Raw genomic sequence first — 14,393 nt, 5'->3', positions numbered from 1 at the left:
TAATAATATTAGTTACAATAATTTTAATTAATTTTATATATATATTATTATAATTTCTTATATATATTATATATTAATATATATATTATAATTTCTTTAATCAATTTTTTGTTTATCTTTAGCTTTAAATATCTTTAAAAATTATAAAATTTGAAAATCTAAATATAAAAGACCAATGATTCTTAAATTAGTTCATGGATTTTTATATCTTTGAGAGTTAATAAAAATTGAATTCAATTCAAAGATTTTTTGAAATTTTTTAAATTAAATTTTAAATTTTTTAAATTAAAAATTTAACATTTTATTTAATTTTATGAAGAACATAATAAAAATTCCATAACAATTTAATTAACTTTTCACTAAAGACAACCATTAATAATTTATCAAAAAAGATAATAATTAGAGATTTTGCAAAATATATATCATATAAAATAATAAATATCAGTAATATTCTTAATCTAACAAAATTTAAAAACCATTATAAGAAATATCACATATTTCTATTATATATGTAATATTGACAACAAAATACAATACAAAAAATAATTTTTTTTAGGCTATAATAACATTTAGTTTCTAACAATAATAATATTATACAATATTAGTTATGAAATATATTATTTTTTATATATTATTTATCAAATATTATTTTATATATTTATATTTATATATATATTATATTATTATATTTTACATTTATATATATATATATATATATATATATATATATATAATTATATTATATATAATTAATCATTGTATTAAAATTTTAAAAGATATAACTTACTCGCGTTTAGTCCAAAAACTAATTAATTTAAAGCACAATAGACTATAAGGCAAAGTAGTGCTCACACTATCAATTAAATCTGCCAAATTATCAAAACCAATGTGATTTATTATATATTGATATTGAAATATTTGTGCACACATCATAATAATAACCCACATAAATCGGACTATAATTTCATAGGATGATTTTGGCCAAATTCCAATCAATCTTAGACCAATTACTATTGGATGGCTGATACTTCTGATAGGTATCATTTTAAATGAAATATATTGGTTTCATGAATTACATGAAATATGTTTGATATTGAATTTTATTTATTTCTGCACAAAAAGATTGAAAATATTTTATCTTAAACTGTTCATGCATTGGCAACTGAACACAATATACTGAAAATATTTACAGTCAGATAGAACTTCTTGCACATTGGCCATATTTCTATGAAATATTCATATCGTACGAAGAATATACAAAAGTTATAAGATGGAAGCTATAAATATATAATCAAAAGAAAAGAACAAGTTTAGCAATTTTCCTCAAACATCTAATATTTTCTCCTAGAATATTAAATAAATTTGCATCATGAAAGTTCATTTTGTTTTTTTCTAAAACATATGATGAATATCAAAAAAATTTTAACAATAAATAAATATTTTGATATATTCTATGAATTTATTACAAAAAAAAAATAAATTTACTATTAAAACTTGATAAGTCATATTTTTATAAATATTCATAATATACATATATTTTATAAATATTCATTATTAATTTTAAAATATTTTTATATTACAAAATATTTAAAGATATTTAAAGATATTTAAAGATATTTTAACATACTAAAATTAATATAATTATGGTATAATCATAATTAACATATTAAAATTATTTATTTATTATATATATATATTAAATTTATATATTAAATTTATATATTAAATATATATTATTATATTTTGTATTTATATTTATTTCTTTTTAAAAGTTATATAAATATATATTATTTCCATAGGAATCAATATATTTTTCAAATATTATTTTTTATTATTATTATATTATTAATTCATTTTATAAAACACAGTAACAAGCAAAAATATAAATATTTAATATTTGTAAGATTAAGATAAATAATAATTGAAATAATTTCAATTATTTTATGAAAATTAAGTTAATTATAATTATTAGCTAAATCTAATAAATAAATACTTTATTTTTATTTATATTAATAATGTATAGATTATTTTAAAAAAAATAAGATTAATAGAATAATTATTTTCTCATTTAATACAATTTTGCATGTTAATATTTTCTATTTACATAAGGTAATATTGTGAATTAATATTTTTTCCATTTTGCTATTTCTATTGTTCTTTTCTCAAATTCATAATCTATTTCTTTTTTTTTAATTATTTAGATGTATTATAGTTAATATCAGAGTTTTATATTGATTATTTTATTATTATTGTTATCGAAAAATTTTAATTACTAATTTTTCATTATTTTCATTATGTATTTTATATCTCCGCTGGAAAATCAGTTTATCTTCATCTTCTTCATCCATCTTCAATATTGAATTAACAATTATTGATAATTAATTGAAAAATATCTAAATAATATTTCTTTCTCGTGATCTTTTTAATTTTTATGAAAAAAACCAATATTTTTATATGGAAAACAGATAAAACAGATAGATTAAAATCACAACACAAATGTATATATTTTCGAGTTTCATAGTTTGTTTTACTTTTAATATTTTTCATTAATAACGTTTAATACTAAGACTTTCTATTGATTAAAATATTTTTGTTTTATTAGATCATATCTGTCTTATATTTTTAACAAATCTGATATCAAAGTACAATAATGTATAGACTATATAGAATATACACAACATAAAAAAAGAATAGTTATATATGAAAGAAAAATTAGAAAAAAAAACTTTAGGAAGAAATCAAATTAAACTTCGAAAATTCTGAAATAGTATTGGCAACAATTTATTAAAAGGAAAAGACAAAAATGACTACGAATATACATCTAAGAAAATGACAATAAAAATTAAATCACAAAGAAAGATATATAGCATTTTATTTATCAAGAGAAAAAGTATTACATGATGAAGATATTTAATTCAAAAAAAAAAAAGTACAAAAGCGAGTTATGTAATTATGTATGGATTGTTTCGGATAATATAAATTACACAGTAAAACAAGATCTTAATAAGTAGACAAAGAAAATATTTTCAATCATAAAATTGTTCAATCCTTATAATTAAGTATCGATATGATAAATGATTAATGATATATGATTTATAAACAATGAAACAACGAGATTTGATTTATTAATAAGATTGGCTTATCATTTATTTGTTTAAGAAAAGATGGCAGCATTATTTTATAAAGATATCATAACAAAATGTGACGTTATTAACAAAGAAACAAGTATTCCAAAAGTTTATCTTATGATGAAGTAACATAATAATTGCATTGAAAATATAAAGTATGTGAAAAAATTTTTTCTCAATATTGTATTAGATTTGAAAGAAAATTCTTGCGATTTTTAACTATTAAAGTCAAATGTACATATCTCAACTCAAACAAAACTTTATTAATCAAAATAAATATCATTGCAATCAATGCACTTTTGGCAATGAGAAAAAAGTTTTCTTATTCCAGTTAAATAAAATTCTGGAATTCTGGAAACGACAAATGCCTCCTTGAATGCCGTTTCAGTATTTCTCCGAGATTTGAAGCATTTCTCATGCAAAAAGTTATCGAGATGCTTGAAAAAATGGTAATCGATGGGCAAGAGATCTGACGAGTATGGATAAAATAAAATTTCATAGATCAATTCATTCAACTTTTGAAGAATCGATTGGACAATGCGTAGTTGGATAAAGGAGAAAGATAGGATCATTTCTGTTAATCAGTGTTGGACACAAACGTTAAAAATTTTTGTATATTTCGTTAATTTATTAGCAGTACTTTTCAGTTGTAATGATTTTATCAGGATTCAGGAAGTTGTGATCAAACCGGCCATCAAATTGTCACCATGACTTTCTTTCGGTGAAACTTTAGCTTTGGGAAGTGTTATGGAGCTTCGTCGTGGTCTACTGAGCCGATCGTCGATGATTGTCATAAATAATCCATTTTTCATTATATGTTACAATTCGTTTGAGAAATGGATCATTTTTATTGCACAAGAGAAGAGCAGACGACATTTCAAAACGACGATTTTTTTGATGTTCGTTTACTTCGTTCCCATTTATTCAGTTTTTTTGTTTTTTCAATTTTCTGTAGATGGTTACAGATTGTTGTACACGTTACATCCAATTCAAAAGCAAATTCTTAAATAGTTGTACAAGGATTGGTTTCAATTAGGCCTTTCATATCATTGTTGTCAACATTTGATAGCCAACTACTGCGCTCATCTTCTTCAAGACTTCTTCTTATCATCGCTTTGAAATTTTTTAAACCATCATTGTGTAGTAAGTTTGTTAATGATCCCAGGATCAAAACGTTAATATCGTGAGTCATTTTGGCAGCTTTCCGACTTAGTTTGAAATGGAATCTGCATTTTTGTCCATTATATTTTCAACATCCTGAAAAATCAGAAAAATTAATTTGATAATATCATTTTCATAAAGCGAAAAATGCACTTTAAAATTATATACTTTAATGTCAATGCAATTTAACACCAACTTATCGAAAGTAGAGTATTTAAAATCAAAGTAACAAAAACCGTAAAAATTTTCTTTTCAATTTAATATATCATGTTTGTATATTGTATATTAAAAATACTTCTAAATATTATAAGTACTATTAAAATATGTGTTTACATTATATATATATATATATATATATTTGATATACAGTGAAAAAGAAAGCTAATTTAAAGTAAAAATTTTATTAATTTTAAAGTAAAATTGAGATTATTCCCACATTTGAATTCACGTATTTTAACAAATGAGTTTGTAAATAATATTAATATACTCAGAATTAATCATTTTTTTTGTAATTCATGTAAATTAGATAAAGCTTTGTCTTTTTTCGCAAAAAAAAAAAAATAATAATAATCCAACATTATTTGAATTTAATATAATGCTTAATTAATTTAAAGATTTTAAATGTAAAATTTTAAACAAAAAACATAAATATTATTACATAAATATTAGAATCATAGAATATGCGTCAAATATTCTAATGAAAAAAATAAAAAAATATTTTCATAAAATTTTGAAATTGTTCTATATATAATCTAGCAAAATGAAAAATAACAAGAGAATTGCATAATAGATAACATGAGAATTATAATATAAACTATATTTACATTTCTATAAATGTATATTAAGGAAAATAATATAAATATAAATATCAGCCAATTATAATAAAAATAATAGATCAAAGTTTAGACTAGAAAAAAAATCTACACTTTTATACAAGAAAATGATAAAATTTAATATAATTTTCAATGTTTTTCAAGATAATTATATAATATATGTAATATATATATAATATAAATTTTATATACATATGTCAATAACTATAATATAAAAAGATTATTATATATTAGTTTCTATATAAATCAAGTTGAAAGACACAATCATGATTGTTTATATAATGTTATATTATATAATGTTTATATATGATCCCGAATAAATGCTTCAGTTTATCTCTCGAGTTTCGTTATTGTAAATATGTACTATTAACACAAATATATTGTTACTGTGTGAACAGTTGTGAAACATTTCAATGAATAAGTTATTCTTCTGCAAATAGAGTTCTCTCAGGCAATAATCAAAGGATCTATTTGTGAACTAAAAAAATATTTGATCAAGTTATAATAATTTTAATGAATTTAATATTGACTAAAACTATTCACAATCATAAATTTCAATGCGGATATGATACTTTTATTATTTATATAATAATTTCCGAATAACTCTAAATATAGCTATATGCAGTATTATAAAATTCACAAAAATGTAAAAACAAAATTATTAACAATTAGATAAGAATTTAAGAATAAATATAATTTTGTATATCAATTATAGCAATTTCTTGTATTAAAAAAGTTAAAAAAATATTTTAAAAACATTAACATTATTTTTTTTAATACCTTGATATTTTTTTTATTGCCATAATTTAAAATTTTATAGCTTCATAATACAAATTTTATTTTATAAACTTACTTATTAAGTAAATGATAAAAATAAATCATTTGTTTGTAAATTTCAAATTAAAATCTTCAAAACTATATCTGCATATAATTAATTTTGTTTTTTTTTTTTTTTGTAAATTTTTATGAAATAGGTATGTCTTTTATTAAATAGATATTATTAAATAGATATGTTCATGTAAATCATGATAGAAATTTCATTTTTATAGTATAAGATATATATAGACATTAAAATATGAAAATAGATAGGAATACATTACTTATTTGCAAATAATCCTGCAGAAATGTCTGATTGTTCTTAAAATAATATATGTGAACCATTTGTAGATAGTGTCTGAATCAATGCAAATTGGCTTTAAATAAAATAATATATACATATATATGTAATAGAATCTGGTTTATTTAAATAAGTATAAGAATTAAGAACAAAAAATTATTAATTTCATACTGTAAATCCATTCATTTCGTCTGTTTTTATTGATTAATTTAATATATATTTTTTTTATATATAACATTATTTCATTTTATATAATATACAATTCAATTCGCCTGTTTTTTCTTATATATATATATATATATATATAAAATTTATTTCTAAATAAATAATTGTATGTATTTATTATAAAAATATATTATCTGTATATTTAAAATTATTACGATCACTAATTTGTTTTTATAAACGATATTTTATTTTAGATGTACATTTAAACAAATAAAATTCTCTTTTTAAATCATTTTTTTTTATTTATGTAATACTATTCAGTATAAGAATAAAATACATTTTATCTTTTAATATATCGCAAGTAAGATTGATGTATGAAACCGAAGCTTTTGATATATGTCTAAAATAACAAATGTAAATTATGTATATATAAAGTACATTAAATATAATATATATATATATTATAAAGTTATATATATATTATATATATTATAAAGTAAATAAAAAAAAGATTAATTAAAAGATATTAAAATATATATAAAATATTAATTCGTAGAAAATAATATTTATAAAATAATTGATTATATTATTTAATACATGTCATGTATTTTATAACATTTAATAGGCGTTTCTTGTAGATTTTAATGGCAAAGTATTTTTTCCAAAATTTATAGTTTAATTTTAAAAACAATTAATTTAAAATAATTACACACTTTTTAAACTTTCAAAATTGAAAAGTATTTTATTTTTTTTAATAATTATAATTATTAGATTTTTGATACAAATTTTTCCAAATAAAATGATAAGTAATTATTAGATTGTGAACATTTAAATTTAATATATAATGATGATAATAATGATCAAATTTAAAAGAATATTCAAAACATATTTTTACTAATATTTTTCCAAAATTAAGGATTTAAGAGAAAGTTTGATCATATCATGCATATATATCAAGCAAAATCCATAAGAAGCTTCTATTAAAAATTACAAAATCAAAAAAAAAAAAAATTAAAATTATTTTGATTATTATTTTATTATTTTCTTATAATGTTTAAATAATATTATTATTTTATATATAATATCATATTATAATCATTATATATATATATATATATATATATATATATATAATATCTTACGATAGCAAAGATTTCTATATAAAGCATACAAAGCTTTCCATCTGTAAATGTTAATTGCTTTTGAATTCGCATTAAAATTAACAATATAGTTCGACTCTTCCACAAATTTAAATTATATCAGAACACATTGTATACAGCTTGATTAATATTTTCACCTTAAAAAAATTGATAATATAAAAAAAGATAATATATAAAAATTATTATATGATATATTATTCATATCTCATCAATTATCATTACAATTTTTCAAATCTGACAATTTAAAAAAAAAAGTTTTTAATAGTTTAATAAATAATACATTTAAATTCAAATAATCAATTATAAATAATTGTGGAATTCAAGAAAAAATTATTTTTTTCAAGAAAAGTTTTATTTTAAAAGACATCTTTGATTCTATAACATTATAAATGATATTAAAATAAATTCAATGAATATATTGTATAATGTAATCATGAGATAAGTAAATTCAATTATATAAAATAGTAACTTTTTAAATGAAATTATTAGTTTTTTTATTATTCAATTAATAGTTACAAACATATACGAATTATTATATACATACATATGAATATACAACATACAGAAAAATTCATATACAAAAATATTAATTGCAGTTTATTTTTAAAGCCAAAGTAAAGAGTAATTTAATTTTATAGTAGATTTATAAAAAATTTGTTAATCACATAATAAAATATGCACATTATTATATATATATATACTATATTACAGTATCTATCTTTTGCAATATGAAATATTTATCAAAGTGATCAATATATCATTTCATTTACATTTACTAAAATGTAATGTATTGTATAGAAAAATTATTAGAATGGAAGAAATCAAAATTGCATGATTTTCTAATAATAAAAAAATTTTCTTCCAATCTTTCAAATTTAATACACAAAATATAATTTCTATTTTTATTAATTATTATTATATCTATTATTATTAATTATAATCTTTTCTTTCTTTTTCTTAACTTTATATTATAAATTTATTAATGTTTTAAAATGAATAAAATAATATTTATAATAAAAAAATTAAAAATTATAATATATAATATTTGCAAAATGATCATTTTCATTTGTTTTCTATTTAAAATCTAAATCCAAATTTCTTCATTCAAAATTATTTATATATAGAAATTATTCTGTGAAAATAAAATTTAAAATATTATGCAGAAATTTATAAAATAAATGAAAATAATAATTTTTAAACGATTTATGGTATCAAAAATTTTTTTATAAAATTTAAATTTTAACAATTTAAATATTTGTATGTGAAAACTACTTTTGTTTGCTATTAGAAGTGATGAATAAAAAATAATTATCCTTATGTTTCATTTCACTGCATATGCATATACATGCAAATCATTATGACTAATATTATAGAATATTTCATACGTATATATACGTACATATATGTAAAAATTAAAATACTTTTATAATCGTAATAATATAATTAAGTTTGTAATTCAAATTATAATAGCTTAAAATTATTTAATTATTAATAAAAATATTTTTATAATTGTAATAATATATAAATATTTAATATAAATTAATAAAAATATTTAATATAGTATTTTACCACAAATATAAAATATTTTCCAAATAATAGAGAACAAATGTTTCACAATTTATAATAACATAAAAAGAAAAACATTTTGCTAGTATGGTAAGTCCATTTTCAGTACCTAAAGACTGAAATATTAAAATTATAATCAATAATAACATCTTTATTACATAAATTTTGCAAATAAGCAATGCACTTCATATAATAAATAAATAATATTACAAGAATTAGATAAACAAAATTTAAATAAAATGAATTTATATTTACAATAATAAATACTGAAAAATAGTTTACAGACACATTTGATACTAATTGTACTAATAGTAAATGTAGAAATAAATATTTAACGTTCTCAGATAGATAAAGAATCCTTTGATAATAATATATTTAAGAATAATATTTTTCAATATATTGACTACTTCCTCTCTGTAATGATTTAAAATCTCCATGAATTCTTTATGTGATGTCAATTTGGCTATCTATATGTAGTATAATTAAATATTATTAAATAATTAAAAAATTATAGCTAATATTTTCTAAATTGTTATACATATATAATAAATTATTCTATTCATAATTCTGATTATATTTATTAATATATCATTTTAATAAATTTTAATAAATTTTAATATAATTTTAATATAATTTTAATAAATTTAATATGTTAAATCGTTTACTATTAAGTTCTGTACATTTTTCATAAATGATGATTTATATTTAATTTATATTTATATAATTCTTTTTCTATTTCTCAAAAATTAAAAAATTATATTATAACAAAATACATTAACAAAATATATTAGTATATCAATTATATTTATCAATAAAATATCTGAAAAATTTATTGCAAATAATAATCATACTCAATCACAAAATGCTGCAAAATAAATTTAAATAGGAGGTTCATTTTCAACCTCTTAGATATTTTATATACCTTCAATTATTAATTATGTATTTCTGCTTAATACAATATAGTTTGAAAAAAAAACAATATAGTTTAAAAAAAAAAAATTTAATAATCATAAAAAAAATGAAAAATTAAAACAACTTTGTTTCTAATGAAATCTATTTTTTTCTCTAAAATAATATGTTCAAACACTGAACAGATAGTGTCCAGATCTGCACAATGACTTAGATGATGCTGTAAGGACAATACTATTGGGAAATATTGTTAACATTTGCTTTGTACATTTTGAAACAATTCATCATAGCTAGAATAACAATATGATCTTATTACCTGAGACGACCTTTATAACCATGCCATTCCCAATTAGCATCATTCTACCTGAAGGAAAGTGCGAACATATGCAAAATAGTCTTTGGGAAAATAAAAGACTTGTCAGTGGCCTAATCTTCGGATTTATTCTAGGTAACTCTTTCTGATCCGGGGTGCTCAATCAGAAGATTGATCTTCATTGGATACTTGTATATCCCATTGAAGATCTGCAAACTCACAAGTGGAACATAACAGGAACTTCAGAGGATATTAATCTGGGGTAAAACCTTTAAAAGTTTGTCAGAACTACAAAATCTGAAGAATTATAAAAAACACAGAATTGTAAGAATACCGTGAGAATGCAAAAACAGAACAACAAGAACATCAAAACTGCAAGAACTATCACATCATCAAGAACCACAATCCTCGAATTTCGAACTCTAGTCACAGTGGATCATCATGGCATATGGACTTTGTCTTTAATTGTCTAGTGAATCAAATTTATCAACCATCAATGGCATGTGGATTTTGTCTCTAGTCTAATGAATCAAATTTAATAACAACAAACTTAATAATTAATTTTATTACTATATTCCATAGTTCCAAGTTGGAGCTAACATAGTAAGAATGTATTAATTAAATTAATAGGAATTATTTAAATTAAAAAACAAATTAGATAAAAATTATTTTAATAAATATTTTGATCTATAAAATCTACAAAGTTTAATGAATGATGTAAAAATAAAATAAATATATTTTATATTTAAAATAAAACTATATTTCATATTTAATTATTTAAATCTAATCTCATTTTTTTAAATCTAATCTCAATGTAATTAATACATTATGTATAATACATTGTATAAGTGTAAATATATTCATTAAACACTTTTGGAGAATCAATTTTAAAGATCAAAATAGTTATATATTAATATATATAATAGTTAAATATTAATATATAAAAATGTCAATTGAAATTTATTTATTAAGTTTTAAAATATCAAAGTAATAATATTAGATATAATAAGAAAAACAAAATGAAACAGCAGATAATAAAATAAAAAACTATTTTATTTTATCTATTTAAATTTTTAACTCAATAAAGCTTCAATCGGTTTTTTGTATAGTTTATATAATTATAAAATATAATTTTTCTATTTATTTTAATTTCAAAAATTGACTTTACAAAATCATGTTCTACAAACATATACATTAGCATTCTATTTAATATTATGATGATATTTCAATTTGTCTTTGCCAAATATTTAATTTCATTCTATCTCTCTCACATTTTTTATATAAATCTTAACACATTATTTATTATAAATCAATTAACATATTATTTATTAATAGATTTTATATTATTTAATCGATAACCTGCAAATCGGTGTTTTATTAATTTTGATTATCGATTGGTAAAAAATTATTCAATTAATCAATTTTTTCTTAAATTTGTTAGAGACAGTAAAAAAATACAATCCTGTTTATATTATTACATACAATAACAGTGTTATGCTTAATTTTTCAATATTAAAAAATTTATAATAACTTTAAAAATTATTATAATTTATATTATTATAATTAACAATTTTAATGTTCAAAAATAAATTATGAAAATGAAAATGAAATGTTTTTGAATTTTTTATCAAAACGATGATAATGATAATAATGATAAGATTAATATTTAAAGACATTTACTTAAATTATCTTTACAATATATTGACTTGGAAAGTAAAATATTGATATTATTTGGATAATATCAGAGAAGTAATGGATAAAATGATCTCAAGTTTCTATTTTATTTCATAAATTTCTACGTGATAATTAAAACCTTCGAATTCCGAATTCAAACTTGAACTGATCGATATGTTGTATCCACTTAATTCACAATCTATAAATAATATTTTAAATTTACATTTTCCAATAAAATTCGTTCAAAGCTTTTAGAGAGAGTGCACTACACTACATTGCGTCGCGAAATAACCAATAAATAGTGAATAATGAGTCATGTACAGCATATATAGAAATCATGTACATAGACATAAACATACACAAGATCTCAGTAATAGAAATTTTATATTGATATTTCTTTCTAATCAATTTGACAAATATAATTAATTAAAAGATTATTTATTTTCCTCCAATCAATATTGCTAATAATGACGAATAACAATGATAATGATGAATATACATTGGAATTGCAGAAATATTTACAATAAATAGTCAATTAATGTATATTTTTCAATTATAAATTGAAATAAATAAAGAAATAAAAAAATAGAAATATAAAAAATATATCAGTAATTTATCAAAATTAAAATTTATATTCAGATATTCGCCACCGATATAAAACTCTTCTAATTTTTCAATAAAAACGTTAAAAAATTAAAATAGACATAAGGATATCAAAAAATAATTGCAATACAAACTAGAATACAAGCTGTTTCTACATATTCACAATTATATCTTATTATAGTTATAAAAATTTATTTTTTAACAAATAATATCGTATAAAAATATCATATAATAATTAATTTTAAATAAAATATAAAATTTATTTTAAGTAAAAAAAAATAGCAAGTAATATAAAATATTCATTTGAATGTATTCGATAAAAATATTTTATCTATTGATTGTGAATTATATAAAAAAATAAAATTATGTAAAAAGAGATCCAAATATATTTATTATATATATTTTAAAAAAATTAAAAACAAATATAGCTACATTGTACAATATATTGGAAAAAAAAAAAAGATTTGAAATATCCATACAGAATATAATTTGATGATGATATATGATTTGATATGATTTTGATAGAATATGATTTTTATAACATTTTTTATGAACTAATTAGTTGAATGCATTTTTGCAACTATATTAAAATAAATATAATATATAAAAATAAATCATATAAAAATACTGTACAAAAAAAATTACGTGTATAACAAAAAAAAATTACAAATTGTCACATCAAAACAGATCATTCTAAAATATATACAAAACATTTAACGCTAATCTTTTACAATCTTGATCCTTAAAACGTAATAAATCTGCTTTTATTCAAAAAAAAATTCAATTATTAGCAGAAAATACGCTAAATAGCTTTCACATAATTTCATTTATGAGTCAAATCCTGTATACATTGATTATCAATAAATTTCTATCATCACTACAAAAAACATAGATTAAAATAAAACATATATTAAATACACTCAAAAATAATAAATCATCTGGCTTAGACAAATCACTACAACACAAAATTTTTTCAAGAGATTAATTCTATTTATTTTCAAACAAATTTATATTCTCTCAATTTTCATTTGTATAGAAAAAAACGTAAAAATAATTGTCATCATATAATCAGAAAAAAATTGAAGCAATCTGCAAAACTAATCAATCAGATTTTTAAACATATTCGAAAAAATCTTAAAAGAAATAATATAGAATAAACTATTATTATAAAATATTCTTTTTAGCAAAATCATTGAAAACAGATAATTTTCTAAAAAAAGAAAAATAAATCTTACTACAATGATTCTCTTGGATAAAAGATATTATCTGACATAATAAATTGATATTCAAATTAGCAATACAATAACATGAATATGCAAAATAATTGCAAATTTTGTATCAAATAAAAATTATTAAATAAAATTATAAAAAATTAGAAATATTTATATATATTATATATTACATTCAGTATTATATATGTTACATATGATAATGACATAATATCTATCCAAAAATTCAATGAAATTCTTCGAAAATTCATCTTAAAATCTATTGTATTGTAAAATTATTGTATAATATTTTTATAAATAAAATAGCTTTATTTTTTATAAATAAAAAGCAACTTACTAATACCAAAGATAATGCCATTATTATACCAGCTATAAAAGCTACAGACTATTGAAATGCAAATTATACAACTGTAACAAATTCATAGAGTAGAAAAAGGAAACTTCATTTTAAATAACATTTTCTTATTGGTTGAATTCAATTTTTCGGTATAGTTGCTGGTATAATTTAATCTTAATTCTTCAATATCAGGAGACA

General features: G+C 18.6%; 1 protein-coding gene and 1 long non-coding RNA gene across 4 annotated transcripts in view; both read right to left on the bottom strand.

The window, feature by feature from the left end:
- The window catches only part of LOC724673, a 46,780-nt gene extending 45,602 nt beyond the window's left edge, over positions 1 to 1,178 (bottom strand). Inside the window, exon 1 of the mRNA XM_026439057.1 lies at positions 788 to 1,178. Coding sequence (XP_026294842.1) covers positions 788 to 1,044 — 257 coding nt within the window. The 5' untranslated portion in view covers positions 1,045 to 1,178. The remainder of the gene's footprint in view (positions 1 to 787) is intronic.
- Positions 1,179 to 3,735: 2,557 nt separating this feature from the next.
- Positions 3,736 to 12,446, bottom strand: LOC100576732. Of its 3 annotated transcripts, none has more exons than XR_412299.3 (3): positions 12,166 to 12,446; positions 10,356 to 10,873; positions 3,736 to 4,385 (listed from the first exon to the last, which is right to left on the bottom strand). It is a non-coding gene; the product is annotated as an uncharacterized LOC100576732 (long non-coding RNA). The 3 variants fall into 3 exon arrangements; XR_003304177.1 differs by having other exon boundaries at positions 10,356 to 10,821; positions 12,166 to 12,239; XR_120666.4 differs by lacking the exon at positions 12,166 to 12,446 and having other exon boundaries at positions 10,356 to 11,018.
- Between the last annotated feature and the right edge of the window lie 1,947 nt (positions 12,447 to 14,393).

Source organism: Apis mellifera, linkage group LG2 (assembly GCF_003254395.2).
Source record: "Apis mellifera strain DH4 linkage group LG2, Amel_HAv3.1, whole genome shotgun sequence".
Taxonomy (NCBI): Eukaryota; Metazoa; Arthropoda; class Insecta; order Hymenoptera; family Apidae; genus Apis; species Apis mellifera.
The sequence above is the reverse complement of the archived record's forward strand: the minus strand, read 5'-3'. Positions and strand labels throughout refer to the sequence as shown.